The sequence below is a fragment of the Salmo salar genome, chromosome 05 (genome assembly GCF_965601325.2).
Source record: "Salmo salar chromosome 05, fSalSal1, whole genome shotgun sequence".
NCBI lineage: Eukaryota > Metazoa > Chordata > Actinopteri > Salmoniformes > Salmonidae > Salmo > Salmo salar.
In genome coordinates this window covers 3,331,895-3,348,190 of record NC_138295.1, presented here as the reverse complement: position 1 = coordinate 3,348,190, position 16,296 = coordinate 3,331,895, and the positions used below count along the sequence as shown (strand labels likewise).

At 33.8% G+C, this 16,296-nt stretch overlaps 1 protein-coding gene across 1 annotated transcript in view; it reads right to left on the bottom strand.

Moving 5' to 3' along the window:
• Positions 1-2,906: 2,906 nt before the first annotated feature.
• The window catches only part of LOC106604118 (PRELI domain-containing protein 1, mitochondrial), a 49,770-nt gene continuing 36,380 nt past the window's right edge, over positions 2,907-16,296 (bottom strand). The window contains exon 7 of the mRNA XM_082975000.1: positions 2,907-5,493. Coding sequence (XP_082831126.1) covers positions 5,409-5,493 — 85 coding nt within the window. The 3' untranslated portion in view covers positions 2,907-5,408. The remainder of the gene's footprint in view (positions 5,494-16,296) is intronic.

Here is a 16,296-nt window from a genome sequence, read left to right as displayed (position 1 = left end):
TAGGGACGGGGTGTGGCTCTCTGAACCTACTAGTCTGTCTGACAGCTAGCTAGGGACGGGGTGTGGCTCTCTGAACCTACTAGTTTGTCTGACAGCTAGCTAGGGACGGGGTGTGACTCTCTGAACCTACTAGTCTGTCTGACAGCTAGCTAGGGACGGGGTGTAGCTCTCTGAACCTACTAGTCTGTCTGACAGCTAGCTAGGGACGGGGTGTAGCTCTCTGAACCTACTAGTCTGTCTGACAGCTAGCTAGGGACGGGGTGTAGCTCTCTGAACCTACTAGTCTGTTGTCTGACAGCTAGCTAGGGACGGGGTGTTGCTCTCTGAACCTACTAGTCTGTTGTCTGACAGCTAGCTAGGGACGGGGTGTGGCTCTCTGAACCTACTAGTCTGTCTGACAGCTAGCTAGGGACGGGGTGTAGCTCTCTGAACCTACTAGTCTGTCTGACAGCTAGCTAGGGACGGGGTGTGACTCTCTGAACCTACTAGTCTGTTGTCTGACAGCTAGCTAGGGACGGGGTGTAACTCTCTAACTGACTAGTCTGTCTGTCTGACAGCTAGCTAGGGACGGGGTGTGGCTCTCAGAACCTACTAGTCTGTTGTCTGACAGCTAGCTAGGGACGGGGTGTAGCTCTCTGAACCTACTAGTCTGTTGTCTGACAGCTAGCTAGGGACGGGGTGTGACTCTCAGAACCTACTAGTCTGTTGTCTGACAGCTAGCTAGGGACGGGGTGTGACTGCTCATCGTTTGGTCGCACTAAAGAACGTGTGATTAGTCTACTTATTGTTGTTAAAAATGCTATATTATGAACTTGAAATACTGTGTCACATGTACGTTTGTAAGACTTGTTTTTAATCCATAATAACATGATAATGACATTATGCTTTAGTGCTTTATAAACTCACTAGTAATGAATTGTGCTTTTCTACGTCCACAGGACAGTCCATAATGAGTTGGAGAAGCACAGGTAAGGAACCATTCTATCAGTTCTGTGGATTTCTACCTTTTACAACCTCTGTGTAGATTTCCATTAGTACATGTCTAATTATAATAGTAACACAGGCATAAAACTAAAGATAACTGTTAAAAGAGCTACTGAACACGCCGATTGGCAGCGTTGTTTTTCTGCTGCTCATTCGAAAAAACCAGTGCGGCCTACCAAACACTTAAAAGACACACCTTCTCCCATCAGCCCTCAAATGAAGTGGACACTTCTGATGTCGTCTGACGAGTTGACACTCAATCAGACTTGTGAACATAATCCCTAGCTGTGTATTGCCGCTTTCCATGTTGTCTGTTGTCTGTAGCTTGTGAGGTGTGGAAACACTTTGTTGCTTTTATGGATTTTGTCTTGTTGCTTTTTGTTCTATGTTTCTCTGTCTGTATGCTACATCTTGCTTGTTCTATGTTACTCTGTCTGTATGCTACATCTTGCTTGTCCTATGTTGCTCTGTCTGTATGGTACATCTTGCTTGTCCTATGTTGCTCTGTCTGTATGCTACATCTTGCTTGTCCTATGTTGCTCTGTCTGTATGCTACATCTTGCTTGTCCTATGTTGCTCTGTCTGTATGCTACATCTTGCTTGTCCTATGTTGCTCTGTCTGTATGCTACATCTTGCTTGTCCTATGTTGCTCTGTCTGTATGCTACATCTTGCTTGTCCTATGTTATTCTGCGTGTGCTCACTGTTCAATGATTGTCTATATTGTAATTGTTTTTAATAACCTGCCAAGGGACTGCGGTTGAAAATTAGCCGGCTGGCTAAAACCGGCACTTTTACTGAAACGTTGATTAATGTGCACTGTCCCTGTAAAAATAAAATAAACTCAAACTCAAACTTGCAGGGCGAGGGAAGAATGAATACATTTTAAAAAATGGACCATTCTTGGTCGAAAAATGTGTCACTCGTTCATCCCACGATTGTGTTGTCAGTCATCATGGAAGTGTGTGTGTGTGTGTGTGTGTGCCTTTTTAAATTATGATTGCATTTCATATCTTGGCTAGAAGAAAACGCATCTGCAGACATCGAATGTTAGCCATCCTACTATATCAGGTAAATGTGTAATGTCAGGGAAAGTTATGTGCGCAAGTGAACGTTTCCAGAAGCTAACCAAACAAAAACATCATTACTTTTATGATATGTGTTTGAACCGTCATGTACATTAGTAGCAAAATGTCTAACTTATTTACATTTGGTTTTACTTACAGTTGTATTTTGACTTCTCCAAATTAAAGTTTATTTTAAGTTTTGGTTGACTTTTCTTAGCGGATGTTCAATCATTGTGAATTGAATTATGGGGTGTTTCAGAAGTGATATCATCAGTGATGCCAACTTAGCAATTTTGTTGCTACATTTAGCAACTTTTCAGACCACCCTGGCAACTTTTCTTTTTTTCAAACTGCACCTAGCAACAAATTTAGCTACTTTAAAAAATATATATTTTTTAAACTTTTAGCAACTTTTGAAAAGTGACTCAAACGCTAAAACGCATTTTCCCCTCTAAATGACACAAAAACGATGTTTTCTGTCGCCCGCTCAGTCACAACACACGTGCCTGGCTGAGAAAGTGCATTGTGAGTGACGTCAGCAGCAGGTGCTCAGCTCGTACACAGGCAGCAGCAATTTCAGCAAATTGCAAATCATTGTTGGCTGACTGCAGTAGTACGGGTTCGACGAGCCAAACTCAATGAATGTAGCTGGTCACGAATGTTTGACCTTGAACAGAACTTACATCAATCAACATGCCTCAATCAAAATTGTACAGAAAAGAGTCTGTACCTGAACAAATGTCAAATCGTATTTTTTGCAGAGATGTCCAGTCAATTTGAGTATATATATATTTTTTTATTAACAACAAATCAATAGAGGAAGTACATGAGGGAACACAAGTATATATGGATAATATACAATGGACAATGGAGCTCGGGGGTAAAATATCACATTACACAAGGACCTTAAAGGACATACATGCACTTATAATTATAACAGCTTTTTTGTTAGTAGAGTATTTATGTAATTGTCTTAAAATACAGTTCAATTTATTTTTGTAGGGTAAGAAAATGTGGGTTTTTTTGTTTGTAAATTTACATTTGTGAATATGAAATTTGGCCAAAAGAATAATGAAATGAATGACGTAAAAATGTTTCAGCTTATTCCTATCGAAGGTAAAGAATCCAAGCAGTACATATCTCCACAATAATGTAAAATATTCATAAATGTGTTCAATTATAAATCTACTGATGTCTTGCCACAGTTTTCTTACATCAATACAGTCAATTTGAGTAACGTTATTGTGTATTCTACGTAATGACGCAATTTTACGTTAACACGCAATGACGTCACAACGTCATTTAGCAACTTCTAGCAACAAATCAACCTGTCTCTAGAAACTTACCCTGAAAATGTGTTGGCAACACTGGATATTATTGTACACTCACAAACTCGATCAAAAACGAGGGCTGACGGGCTTACGTTGCCAACTTGCGTTGCTTGGCTAATCATTTGGACAAATATGGCAGTGGGGAATCCCCCCGAAGGCGAGGTTACGTAGAGGAGGGTGTGTCTTTTATGACTTTGAAACGCAGCCCAGATTTCAGTCCTGTAGGTGTGTTTTCTGACAGATTCTGCTTTTGGTTATTGATGATTGTCCCCCATGAGCCACTGTAGACGTGATAGCCTATTTCACTTCCTCAAAATGTATCCCAGAATGTATCTAAGATGACGCAAGAAATCTATAAATCATTTTGACGTTTTTTTGCCAAGGATGTTTTATTTTTGCTGATTTTTTATTTTATTTTTACATCTAACTAAGTTGTTTTGGTGCAGTATTTCTCAAGTAAAAAAATAAATGTGCAAAGTGTTGTCTTCTGTAAACAAAGTCGGTGCTGCTGGGCAGGTCTGTCTCACTGTCTATGCTATTGGGATAGAGAGTGATCACTGCAGCTGTTCACCCCATGTTAGTGGGCAAATGGACATCGTCAAATCCAAACCCAATTGTCATTTACCCGTTGTGACTCACGGCAGTTCCAAACTCTGTTATAGACAGACTGACTTTATCCTATTTACACTTTGTAGTCAAGGTTGACCATAAAACAATTGTTTGTGAATCATATCGATGCCACAGCCTGTTGTCAAAGGGATTTGTTGGTTTTTAATAAGGCAGTCGCTTTTTAAGGTCTTTAATTAATTGAATCTCTAATTGCAACTGGGCTTTTGTTTTATTTCGTAAAGTAATTAGCCTTGTCCGAGCCAGAACGGCCCATAGGGCAGGAGTCCATCTCCTGTTTCTGTACAGTGAACCAGAACGGCCCATAGGGCAGGAGTCCATCTCCTGTTTCTGTACAGTGAACCAGAACGGCCCATAGGGCAGGAGTCCATCTCCTGTTCCTGTAGAGTGAACCAGAACGGCCCATAGGGCAGGAGTCCATCTCCTGTTTCTGTACAGTGAACCAGAACGGCCCATAGGGCAGGAGTCCATCTCCTGTTTCTGTGGTGTGAGGCAGCTTAATGTACAGTACTCCCCCTGGACAAGACACTAGTCTATGGCAGCTTCTAGTTTACAAATAGTTGTATTATTGTAACAGACGTGCTCAGTTGAGACATTGTTGTATTGTGTTAGTGTTGTGTTGTTGTGTTGTGTTGTTGTGTTGTTGTAACAGACATGCTCAGTTGAGGGAAGAGAGAGAACATGTTATAACAGTTTCACACCAACCTTGATCAGAATGAGATTGTGGCAAGGTTAGCCTAGTCTAGTGGCTCTCCTCACATGTTTAGGGGCATCTCTCTGTCTCTAGAAGCCTCACCTTTCCAAATCATAATTATAACTATTGATAAATTAATTTAGCAATAGTTAGAACCAAAGTGAAGCACTATCACTTTAATTTAAGACCCTAACTTTTCTCATCACCTGCGGTAATGACAGATTGGCATTTCAATGCGTTCTTAGTCTAAATTATTATACATTTCCTCCAACCTGATTACCCCAAATAAACCATTTTGGATAAGCTGAAATCAATTACGGGCACGGTTGGCCATCCCCCATTCTTCCTTTCTTGGCGTTTCCTCGTGTTCTTTTTCAGATAGCGTTTCAGTTCGTCCTTTTTAATGGCACATGTTTAAAGTGGATGGTACTTGATAATGTCTCTCATCTGAGCCGCCGCTGTCCTTTACGGTCAATTATGTCTTTGTCCATTTTTCCTACCAGTACACCAGCAGTATGAGAGAAGTTTGGACTGGGTCTCTCTCTCTCTCTCTCTCCCCCATGCTCACTCCAAGTGGACTCATGTCACACTCCTGAGAGGAAAAAGCAGTTGATAGCTTCTGGATGCTGTGTACAGGTTGCTGGCTCGGACTCAGGTCTCACGGGAGAAGTGGCGAAGGACCGTACAGAACGCCATTTTCAGACGGTTAGAGGCGGTAGTTGAGGTTCACACTGTTCTCAGCCCAAATTATCTTCCATGCATCTAGATACCATCTGTGGTCACCTTTGACCCTAGAGAGAGAGAGAGAGAGACCAACAGTTTAGTTTATGGGGATGGTTTTGTGAGTGTTGAACATCCCCCCCCAAATTGGCTTTATACTCCCCGATCATCTTGGCAATCTCACTGTCAGAGGGCTAATCCTGAGGGAGAAATCCCCACCATCCAGCAAACCCAATCTGGTGACATTTGTTATTGAAGCAGGACCAAAACAACAGCAATACACATCTATCTCTCGAGGTGGGAGAAACTACCATTCATTTGGAGTAACTGTCAACCATTACCAACATCTCTTCTATATATCTGTAACGTGTGCGCTAGGAGTCAGGAAGCAAGTTCAGGAAGTGCATCATTTATTAAAACAAATGAACAAAACAGGAAACACGAACAACGCACAGACAGGAAACTGGAACAGAAACAACGACGCCTGGGGAAGGAACCAAAGTGAGTGACATATATATATATATGGGGAAGGTAAGCAAGGAGGTGATGGAGTCCAGGTGAGTCTGATGACGCGCAGGTACGCGTTAACGATGGTGACAGGTGTGCGCCATAACGAGCAGCCTGGTGACAAAGAGGCCAGAGAGGGAGCACATGCATCCCCCCAAAAAAACATCAACATTGTCTATTAAAAATAAACAAATTAGAATAAATCAAATTATCTCTTGATAACTCCATAAGGTAATGGGCTCCCGAGTGGCACAGAGGTCTAAGGCACTGCATCTCCGTGCAAAAGGCATCACTACAGTCCCTGGTTCGAATCCAGGCAGTATCACATCCGGCCGCGATTGGGAGTCCCATAGGGCGCCGCACAATTGGCCCAGCGTCGTCCGGGTTTGGCCGAGGTAGGCTGTCATTGTAAATAAGAACAAATTCTTAACTGACTTGCCTAGTTAAATAAAGGTTAAATAAAGAATACAAATAAATGAAATGGTTAAATAGACTAGAGACAGCTCTCTCTGTCCTTCTCGTGGTCTGAATCACACACAGGACTATTGATAAATGATCAAATAAACTATGTCTGCTGTCTTTCTAGTAAGGTCAGTCAGTCAGCCCTAGTAAGGTCAGTTAGTCAGCCCTAGTAAGGTCAGTCAGTCAGCCCTAGTAAGGTCAGTCAGTCAGCCCTAGTAAGGTCAGTCAGTCAGCCCTAGTAAGGTCAGTCAGTCAGCCCTAGTAAGGTCAGTCAGTCAGCCCTAGTAAGGTCAGTCAGTCAGACCTAGTAAGGTCAGTCAGTCAGACCTAGTAAGGTCAGTCAGTCAGACCTAGTAAGGTCAGTCAGTCAGACCTAGTAAGGTCAGTCAGTCAGCCCTAGTAAGGTCAGTCAGTCAGCCCTAGTAAGGTCAGTCAGTCAGCCCTAGTAAGGTCAGTCAGCCCTAGTAAGGTCAGCCAGCCCTAGTAAGGTCAGCCAGCCCTAATAAGGTCAGTCAGCCCTATTAAGTGAGTGTTTGTTTTCCTGTACCTCAGACATTATTTAAAGATATTTCAAACATTTTGTGTATCAGGTTTACATTGGGTTTTTCAGTACATTTCTTCTTATCAAGATAATTTACATGTGTGCAACCAAAACTCTGAAAATAGAAGCTTTCATTTGTGTACAGCATCCTTTCTAACCCGTGAAGAACAAAATGAAAAGACCCCACACTTCTAAATCAAACAGTATTAACCACTAAGAAATATTAATTAATAGGTGAGTTGTGTGTGTGTGTGTATATAGCAAAAATCATAGGGTAAACACATACAAAATGGCCAGGCCTTGCTTAATTTGGGAGTTCCCTAAACAGCTGGATCCAGGCACCTGCCTCAAGAAGCCTTTCAAAGGGAGAGATAAAGAATAATTGATAAACATGAGAAGAAAAAAAACCTTGGGACCGGACATTCCATCAGTCCTATAAGATAGAAAATAAACATGTCATTTAGATTTCACTATGCTACATTTTTAATCAGTCCCAAAAATTCTTAATCATTGATCGAGTTAACTGCATCTTGGGCAGGAAGTCTCCAATAAACCCATGCGTATACAGAATTACACTTCAGACACATTTACAGTTGAAGTCGGAAATTTACATATCCTTTAGCCAAATACATTTAAATTCAGTTTTTCACAATTCCTGACATTTAATCCTAATAAAAATTCCCTGTCTTAGGTCAGTTAGGATCACCAGTTTATTTTAAGAATGTGAAATGTCAGAATAATAGTAGAGAGAATGATTTATTTCAGCTTTTATTTCTTTCATTACATTCCCAGTGGGTCAGAAGTTTACATAAACTCAATTAGTATTTGGTAGCATTGCCTTTAAATTGTTTAACTTGGGTCAAACGTTTCGGGTAGCTTTCCACAAGCTTCCCACAATAAGTTGGGTGAATTTTGGCCCATTCCTCCTGACAGAGCTGGTGTAACTGAGTCAGGTTTGTAGGCCTCCTTGCTCGCACATGCTTTTTCAGTTCTGCCCACAAATTTTCTATGAGATTGAGGTCAGGGCTTTGTGATTGCCACTCCAATACCTTGACTTTGTTGTCCTTAAGCCATTTTGCCACAACTTTGGAAGTATGCTTGGGGTCATTGTCCATTTGGAAGACCCATTTGCGACCAAGCTTTAACTTCCTGATTGATGTCTTGAGATGTTGTTTCAATATATCCACATAATTTTACAAATATTGTTACTTTACCCCTAGTAACCCATTATATTATATTATGTTACTTTACCCTTAGTAACCCATTATACAAATATTATTTTATAGTTATAGTTATATATAGTTATATCATCTATGGTCCCAATAGCATCTATAGTCCCAATAGTTATATTTTATTTTATTTTATTTTACCTTTATTTAACCAGGTAGGCAAGTTAAGAACAAGTTCTCATTTACAACTGCGACCTGGTCAAGATAAAGCAAAGCAATTCGACACATACAACAACACAGAGTTACACATGGAGTAAAACAAACATACAGTCAATAATACAGTAGAAAAATAAGTCTATATACAATGTATAGTCTCTATAGTTATATCATCTATAGTCTCTATAGTTATATCATCTATAGTCCCTATAGTTATATCATCTATAGTTATATCATCTATAGTCCCTAGTTATATCATCTATAGTCTCTATAGTTATATCATCTATAGTTATATCATCTATAGTCCCTAGTTATATCATCTATAGTCCCTATAGTTATATCATCTATAGTTATATCATCTATAGTCCCTAGTTATATCATCGATAGTCTCTATAGTTATATCATCTATAGTTATATAATCTATAGTTATATCATCTATAGTCCCTATAGTTATATCATCTATAGTTATATCATCTATAGTCCCTATAGTTATATCATCTATAGTCTCTATAGTTATATCATCTATAGTCCCTATAGTTATATCATCTATAGTTATATCATCTATAGTCCCTATAGTTATATCATCTATAGTCCCTATAGTTATATCATCTATAGTCCCTATAGTTATATCATCTATAGTCTCTATAGTTATATCATCTATAGTTATATCATCTATAGTCCCTATAGTTATATCGTCTATAGTTATATCATCTATAGTTATATCATCTATAGTCCCTATAGTTATATCATCTATAGTCCCTATAGTTATATCATCTATAGTTATATCATCTATAGTTATATCATCTATAGTTATATCATCTATAGTCTCTATAGTTATATCATCTATAGTTATATCATCTATAGTCTCTATAGTTATATCATCTATAGTTATATCATCTATAGTCCCTATAGTTATATCATCTATAATCTCTATAGTTATATCATCTATAGTCCCTATAGTTATATCATCTATAGTCACTATAGTTATATCATCTGTAGTTATATCATCTATAGTCCCTATAGTTATATCATCTATAGTCCCTATAGTTATATCATCTATAGTCTCTATAGTTATATCATCTATAGTTATATCATCTATAGTCCCTATAGTTATATCGTCTATAGTTATATCATCTATAGTTATATCATCTATAGTCCCTATAGTTATATCATCTATAGTTATATCATCTATAGTCTCTATAGTTATATCATCTATAGTTATATCATCTATAGTCCCTATAGTTATATCATCTATAATCTCTATAGTTATATCATCTATAGTCCCTATAGTTATATCATCTATAGTTATATCATCTATAGTCTCTATAGTTATATCATCTATAGTTATATCATCTATAGACCCTATAGTTATATCATCTATAGTCCCTATAGTTATATCAACTATAGTCCCTATAGTTATATCATCTATAGTCCCTATAGTTATATCATCTATAGTCCCTATAGTTATATCATCTATAGTCTCTTTAGTTATATCATCTATAGTTATATCATCTATAGTCCCTCAGCATCTATAGTCCCTAGTTATATCATCTATAATCTCTATAGTTATATCATCTATAGTCCCTATAGTTATATCATCTATAATCTCTATAGTTATATCATCTATAGTCCCTATAGTTATATCATCTGTAGTTATATCATCTATAGTTATATCATCTATAGTCTCTATAGTTATATCATCTTTAGTTATATCATCTATAGTTATATCATCTATAGTCCCTATAGTTATATCATCTATAGTTATATCATCTATAGTCCCTATAGTTATATCATCTATAATTATATCATCTATAGTCCCTATAGTTATATCATCTATAGTCTCTATAGTTATATCATCTATAGTTATATCATCTATAGTCCCTATAGTTATATCATCTATAGTCCCTATAGTTATATCATCTATAGTTATATCATCTATAGTCCCTATAGTTATATCATCTATAGTTATATCATCTATAGTCCCTATAGTTATATCATCTATAGTTATATCATCTATAGTCCCTATAGTTATATCATCTATAGTCTCTATAGTTATATCATCTATAGTTATATCATCTATAGTCTCTATAGTTATATCATCTATAGTTATATCATCTATAGTCCCTAGTTATATCATCTATAGTCCCTATAGTTATATCATCTATAGTTATATCATCTATAGTCCCTAGTTATATCATCTATAGTCCCTATAGTTATATCATCTATAGTTATATCATCTATAGTCCCTATAGTTATATCATCTATAGTCCCTATAGTTATATCATCTATAGTCCCTATAGTTATATCATCTATAGTCCCTATATTTGTATCATCTATAGTCCCTATAGTTATTTCATCTATATTCTATAGTTATATAATCTGTAGTTATATCATCTATAGTCCCTATTGTTATATCATCTATAGTCCCTATAGTTATATCATCTATAGTCTCTATAGTTATATCATCTTTAGTCCCTATTGTTATATCATCTATAGCCTCTATAGTTATATCATCTATAGTCCCTATAGTTATATCATCTATAGTCTCTATAGTTATATCATCTATAGTTATATCATCTATAGTCCCTATAGTTATATCATCTATAGTTATATCATCTATAGTCCCTATAGTTATATCATCTATAGTCTCTATAGTTATATCATCTATAGTCTCTATAGTTATATCATCTATAGTTATATCATCTATAGTCTCTATAGTTATATCATCTATAGTTATATCATCTATAGTTCCTATAGTTATATCATCTATAGTCCCTATAGTTATATCATCTATAGTCCCTATAGTTATATCATCTATAGTTATATCATCTATAGTCCCTATAGTTATATCATCTATAGTCTCTATAGTTATATCATCTATAGTCCCTATAGTTATATAATCTATAGTCTCTATAGTTATATCATCTATAGTCCCTATAGTTATATCATCTATAGTTATATCATCTATAGTCTCTATAGTTATATCATCTATAGTTATATCATCTATAGTCCCTATATTTGTATCATCTATAGTCCCTATAGTTATTTCATCTATATTCTATAGTTATATAATCTGTAGTTATATCATCTATAGTCCCTATTGTTATATCATCTATAGTCCCTATAGTTATATCATCTATAGTCTCTATAGTTATATCATCTTTAGTCCCTATTGTTATATCATCTATAGCCTCTATAGTTATATAATCTATAGTCCCTATAGTTATATCATCTATAGTCTCTATAGTTATATCATCTATAGTTATATCATCTATAGTCCCTATAGTTATATCATCTATAGTTATATCATCTATAGTCCCTATAGTTATATCATCTATAGTCTCTATAGTTATATCATCTATAGTCTCTATAGTTATATCATCTATAGTCTCTATAGTTATATCATCTATAGTTATATCATCTATAGTCTCTATAGTTATATCATCTATAGTTATATCATCTATAGTTCCTATAGTTATATCATCTATAGTCTCTATAGTTATATCATCTATAGTCCCTATAGTTATATCATCTATAGTCCCTATAGTTATATCATCTATAGTTATATCATCTATAGTCCCTATAGTTATATCATCTATAGTCTCTATAGTTATATCATCTATAGTCCCTATAGTTATATCATCTATAGTCTCTATAGTTATATCATCTATAGTCCCTATAGTTATATCATCTATAGTTATATCATCTATAGTCTCTATAGTTATATCATCTATAGTTATATCATCTATAGTCCCTATAGTTATATCATCTATAGTCCCTATAGTTATATCATCTATAGTCCCTATAGTTATATCATCTGTAGTCCCTATAGTTATATCATCTATAGTCCCTATATTTGTATCATCTATAGTCCCTATAGTTATTTCATCTATATTCTATAGTTATATAATCTGTAGTTATATCATCTATAGTCCCTATTGTTATATCATCTATAGTCCCTATAGTTATATCATCTATAGTCTCTATAGTTATATCATCTTTAGTCCCTATTGTTATATCATCTATAGTCCCTATAGTTATATCATCTATAGTCTCTATAGTTATATCATCTATAGTCCCTATTGTTATATCATCTATAGCCTCTATAGTTATATCATCTATAGTCCCTATAGTTATATCATCTATAGTCTCTATAGTTATATCATCTATAGTCTCTATCATCTATAGTACCTATAGTTATATCATCTATATTCTATAGTTATATAATCTATAGTTATATCATCTATATTCTATCGTTATATAATCTATAGTTATATCATCTATAGTCCCTATAGTTATATCATCTATAGACGCTATAGTTATATCATCTATAGACCCTATAGTTATATCATCTATAGACCCTATAGTTATATAATCTATAGTCTCTATAGTTACATAATCTATAGTCCCTATAGTTACATCATCTATAGTCCCTATTGTTATATCATCTATAGTTATATCATCTATAGTCCCTATAGTTATAAAATCTATAGTCCCTATAGTTATATCATCTATAGTCCCTATTGTTATATCATCTATAGACCCTATAGTTATATCATCTATAGACCCTATAGTTATATCATCTATAGTCCCTATAGTTATATCATCTATAGTCCCTATAGTTATATCATCTATAGTCCCTATTGTTATATCATCTATAGACCCTATTGTTATATCATCTATAGACCCTATTGTTATATCATCTATAGCCTCTATAGTTATATCATCTATAGTTATATAATCTATAGTCCCTATTGTTATATCATCTATAGTCTCTATAGTTATATCATCTATAGTCTCTATAGTTATATCATCTATAGCCTCTATAGTTATATCATCTATAGGTATATCATCTATAGTTGCTATAGTTATATCATCTATATTTATATCATCTATAGTCTCTATAGTTATATCATCTATTGTTATATCATCTATAGTTGCAATAGTTATATCATCTATAGTCCCTATTGTTATATCATCTATTGTTATATCATCTATAGTTGCTATAGTTATATCATCTATAGCCTCTATAGTTATATCATCTATAGTTGCTATAGTTATATCATCTATAGTTATATCATCTATAGTTGCTATAGTTATATCATCTATAGTTATATCATCTATAGCCTCTATAGTTATATCATCTATAGCCTCTATAGTTATATCATCTATAGCCTCTATAGTTATATCATCTATAGTTGCTATAGTTATATCATCTATAGTCCCTATAGTTATATCATCTATAGTTATATCATCTATAGCCTCTATAGTTATATCATCTATAGTCCCTATTGTTATATCATCTATTGTTATATCATCTATAGTTGCTATAGTTATATCATCTATAGCCTCTATAGTTATATCATCTATAGTTATATCATCTATAGTTGCTATAGTTATATCATCTATAGTTATATCATCTATAGCCTCTATAGTTATATCATCTATAGTTGCTATAGTTATATCATCTATAGTTATATCATCTATAGTCTCTATAGTTATATCATCTATAGTCTCTATAGTTATATCATCTATAGTTATATCATCTATAGTCTCTATAGTTATATCATCTATAGTCTCTATAGTTATATCATCTATAGTTATATCATCTATAGTCTCTATAGTTATATCATCTATAGTTATATCATCTATAGTCTCTATAGTTATATCATCTATAGTTATATCATCTATAGTTATATCATCTATAATCTCTATAGTTATATCATCTATAGTCTCTATAGTTATATCATCTATAGTCCCTATAGTTATATCATCTATAGTCCCTATAGTTATATCATCTATAGTCTCTATAGTTATATCATCTATAGTCCCTATAGTTATATCATCTATAGTTATATCATCTATAGTTATATCATCTATAGTTATATCATCTATAATCTCTATAGTTATATCATCTATAGTCTCTATAGTTATATCATCTATAGTCCCTATAGTTATATCATCTATAGTCCCTATAGTTATATCATCTATAGTCTCTATAGTTATATCATCTATAGTCTCTATAGTTATATCATCTATAGTCTCAATAGTTATATCATCTATAGTTATATCATCTATAATCTCTATAGTTATATCATCTATAGTTATATCATCTATAGTCTCTATAGTTATATCATCTATAGTCCCTATAGTTATATCATCTATAGTCCCTATAGTTATATCATCTATAGTTATATCATCTATAGTCTCTATAGTTATATCATCTATAGTTATATCATCTATAATCTCTATAGTTATACCATCTATAGTTATATAATCTATAGTCTCTATAGTTATATCATCTATAGTTATATCATCTATAGTCCCTATAGTTATATCATCTATAGTCCCTAGTTACATCATCTATAGTCTCTATAGTTATATCATCTATAGTCCCTATAGTTATATCATCTATAGTTATATCATCTATAATCCCTATAGTTATATCATCTATAGTCTCTATAGTTATATCATCTATAGTCCCTATAGTTATATCATCTATAGTTATATCATCTATAGTCTCTATAGTTATATCATCTATAGTTATATAATCTATAGTTATATCATCTATAGTCTCTATAGTTATATCATCTATAGTTATATCATCTATAGTCCCTATAGTTATATCATCTATAGTCCCTATAGTTATATCATCTATAGTCTCTATAGTTATATCATCTATAGTCTCTATAGTTATATCATCTATAGTCTCTATAGTTATATAATCTATAGTCCCTATAGTTATATCATCTATAGTTATATCATCTATAGTCCCTATAGTTATATCATCTATAGTCCCTATAGTTATATCATCTATAGTCTCTATAGTTATATCATCTATAGTCTCTATAGTTATATCATCTATAGTCTCTATAGTTATATCATCTATAATCTCTATAGTTATATCATCTATAGTCCCTATAGTTATATAATCTATAGTTATATCATCTATAGTCCCTATAGTTATATCATCTATAGTCACTATAGTTATATCATCTATAGTTATATCATCTATAGTCTCTATAGTTATATCATCTATAGTCCCTATAGTTATATCATCTATAGTCCCTATAGTTATATCATCTATAGTCTCTATAGTTATATCATCTATAGTCCCTATAGTTATATCATCTATAGTTATATAATCTATAGTCCCTATAGTTATATAATCTAGAGTTGCTATAGTTATTTCATCTATAATCCCTATAGTTGATATAGTCATGAATGCTATGGTGTCTATAGTCTCTATGGTCTCTATAGTCTCTATGGTCTCTATAGGCTCTTTAATCTCTATAGTCTCTATAATCTCTATCGTCTCTATAGTGTCTATACTCTCTATGGTCTCTATAATCTCTATAGGCTCTAATCTCTATGGACTCTATAGTGTCTATAATCTCTATAGTCTCTATAATCTCTATGGACTCTATAGTTTCTATAATCTCTATAGTCTCTATGATCTCTATAGTGTCTATAATCTCTATGGACTCTATAATCTCTATGGCCTCTTATCTCTATGGTCTCTATAATCTCTATGGTCTCTACAATCTCTATAGTTATATCATCTATAGTTATATCATCTATAATCTCTATAGTTATATCATCTATAGTTATATAATCTATAGTCTCTATAGTTATATCATCTATAGTTATATCATCTATAGTCCCTATAGTTATATAATCTATAGTCCCTAGTTATATCATCTATAGTCTCTATAGTTATATCATCTATAGTCCCTATAGTTATATCATCTATAGTTATATCATCTATAGTTATATCATCTATAGTTATATCATCTATAGTCCCTATAGTTATATCATCTATAGTCTCTATAGTTATATCATCTATAGTCTCTATAGTTATATCATCTATAGTCCCTATAGTTATATCATCTATAGTTATATCATCTATAGTCTCTATAGTTATATCATCTATAGTCTCTATAGTTATATCATCTATAATCTCTACAGTTATATCATCT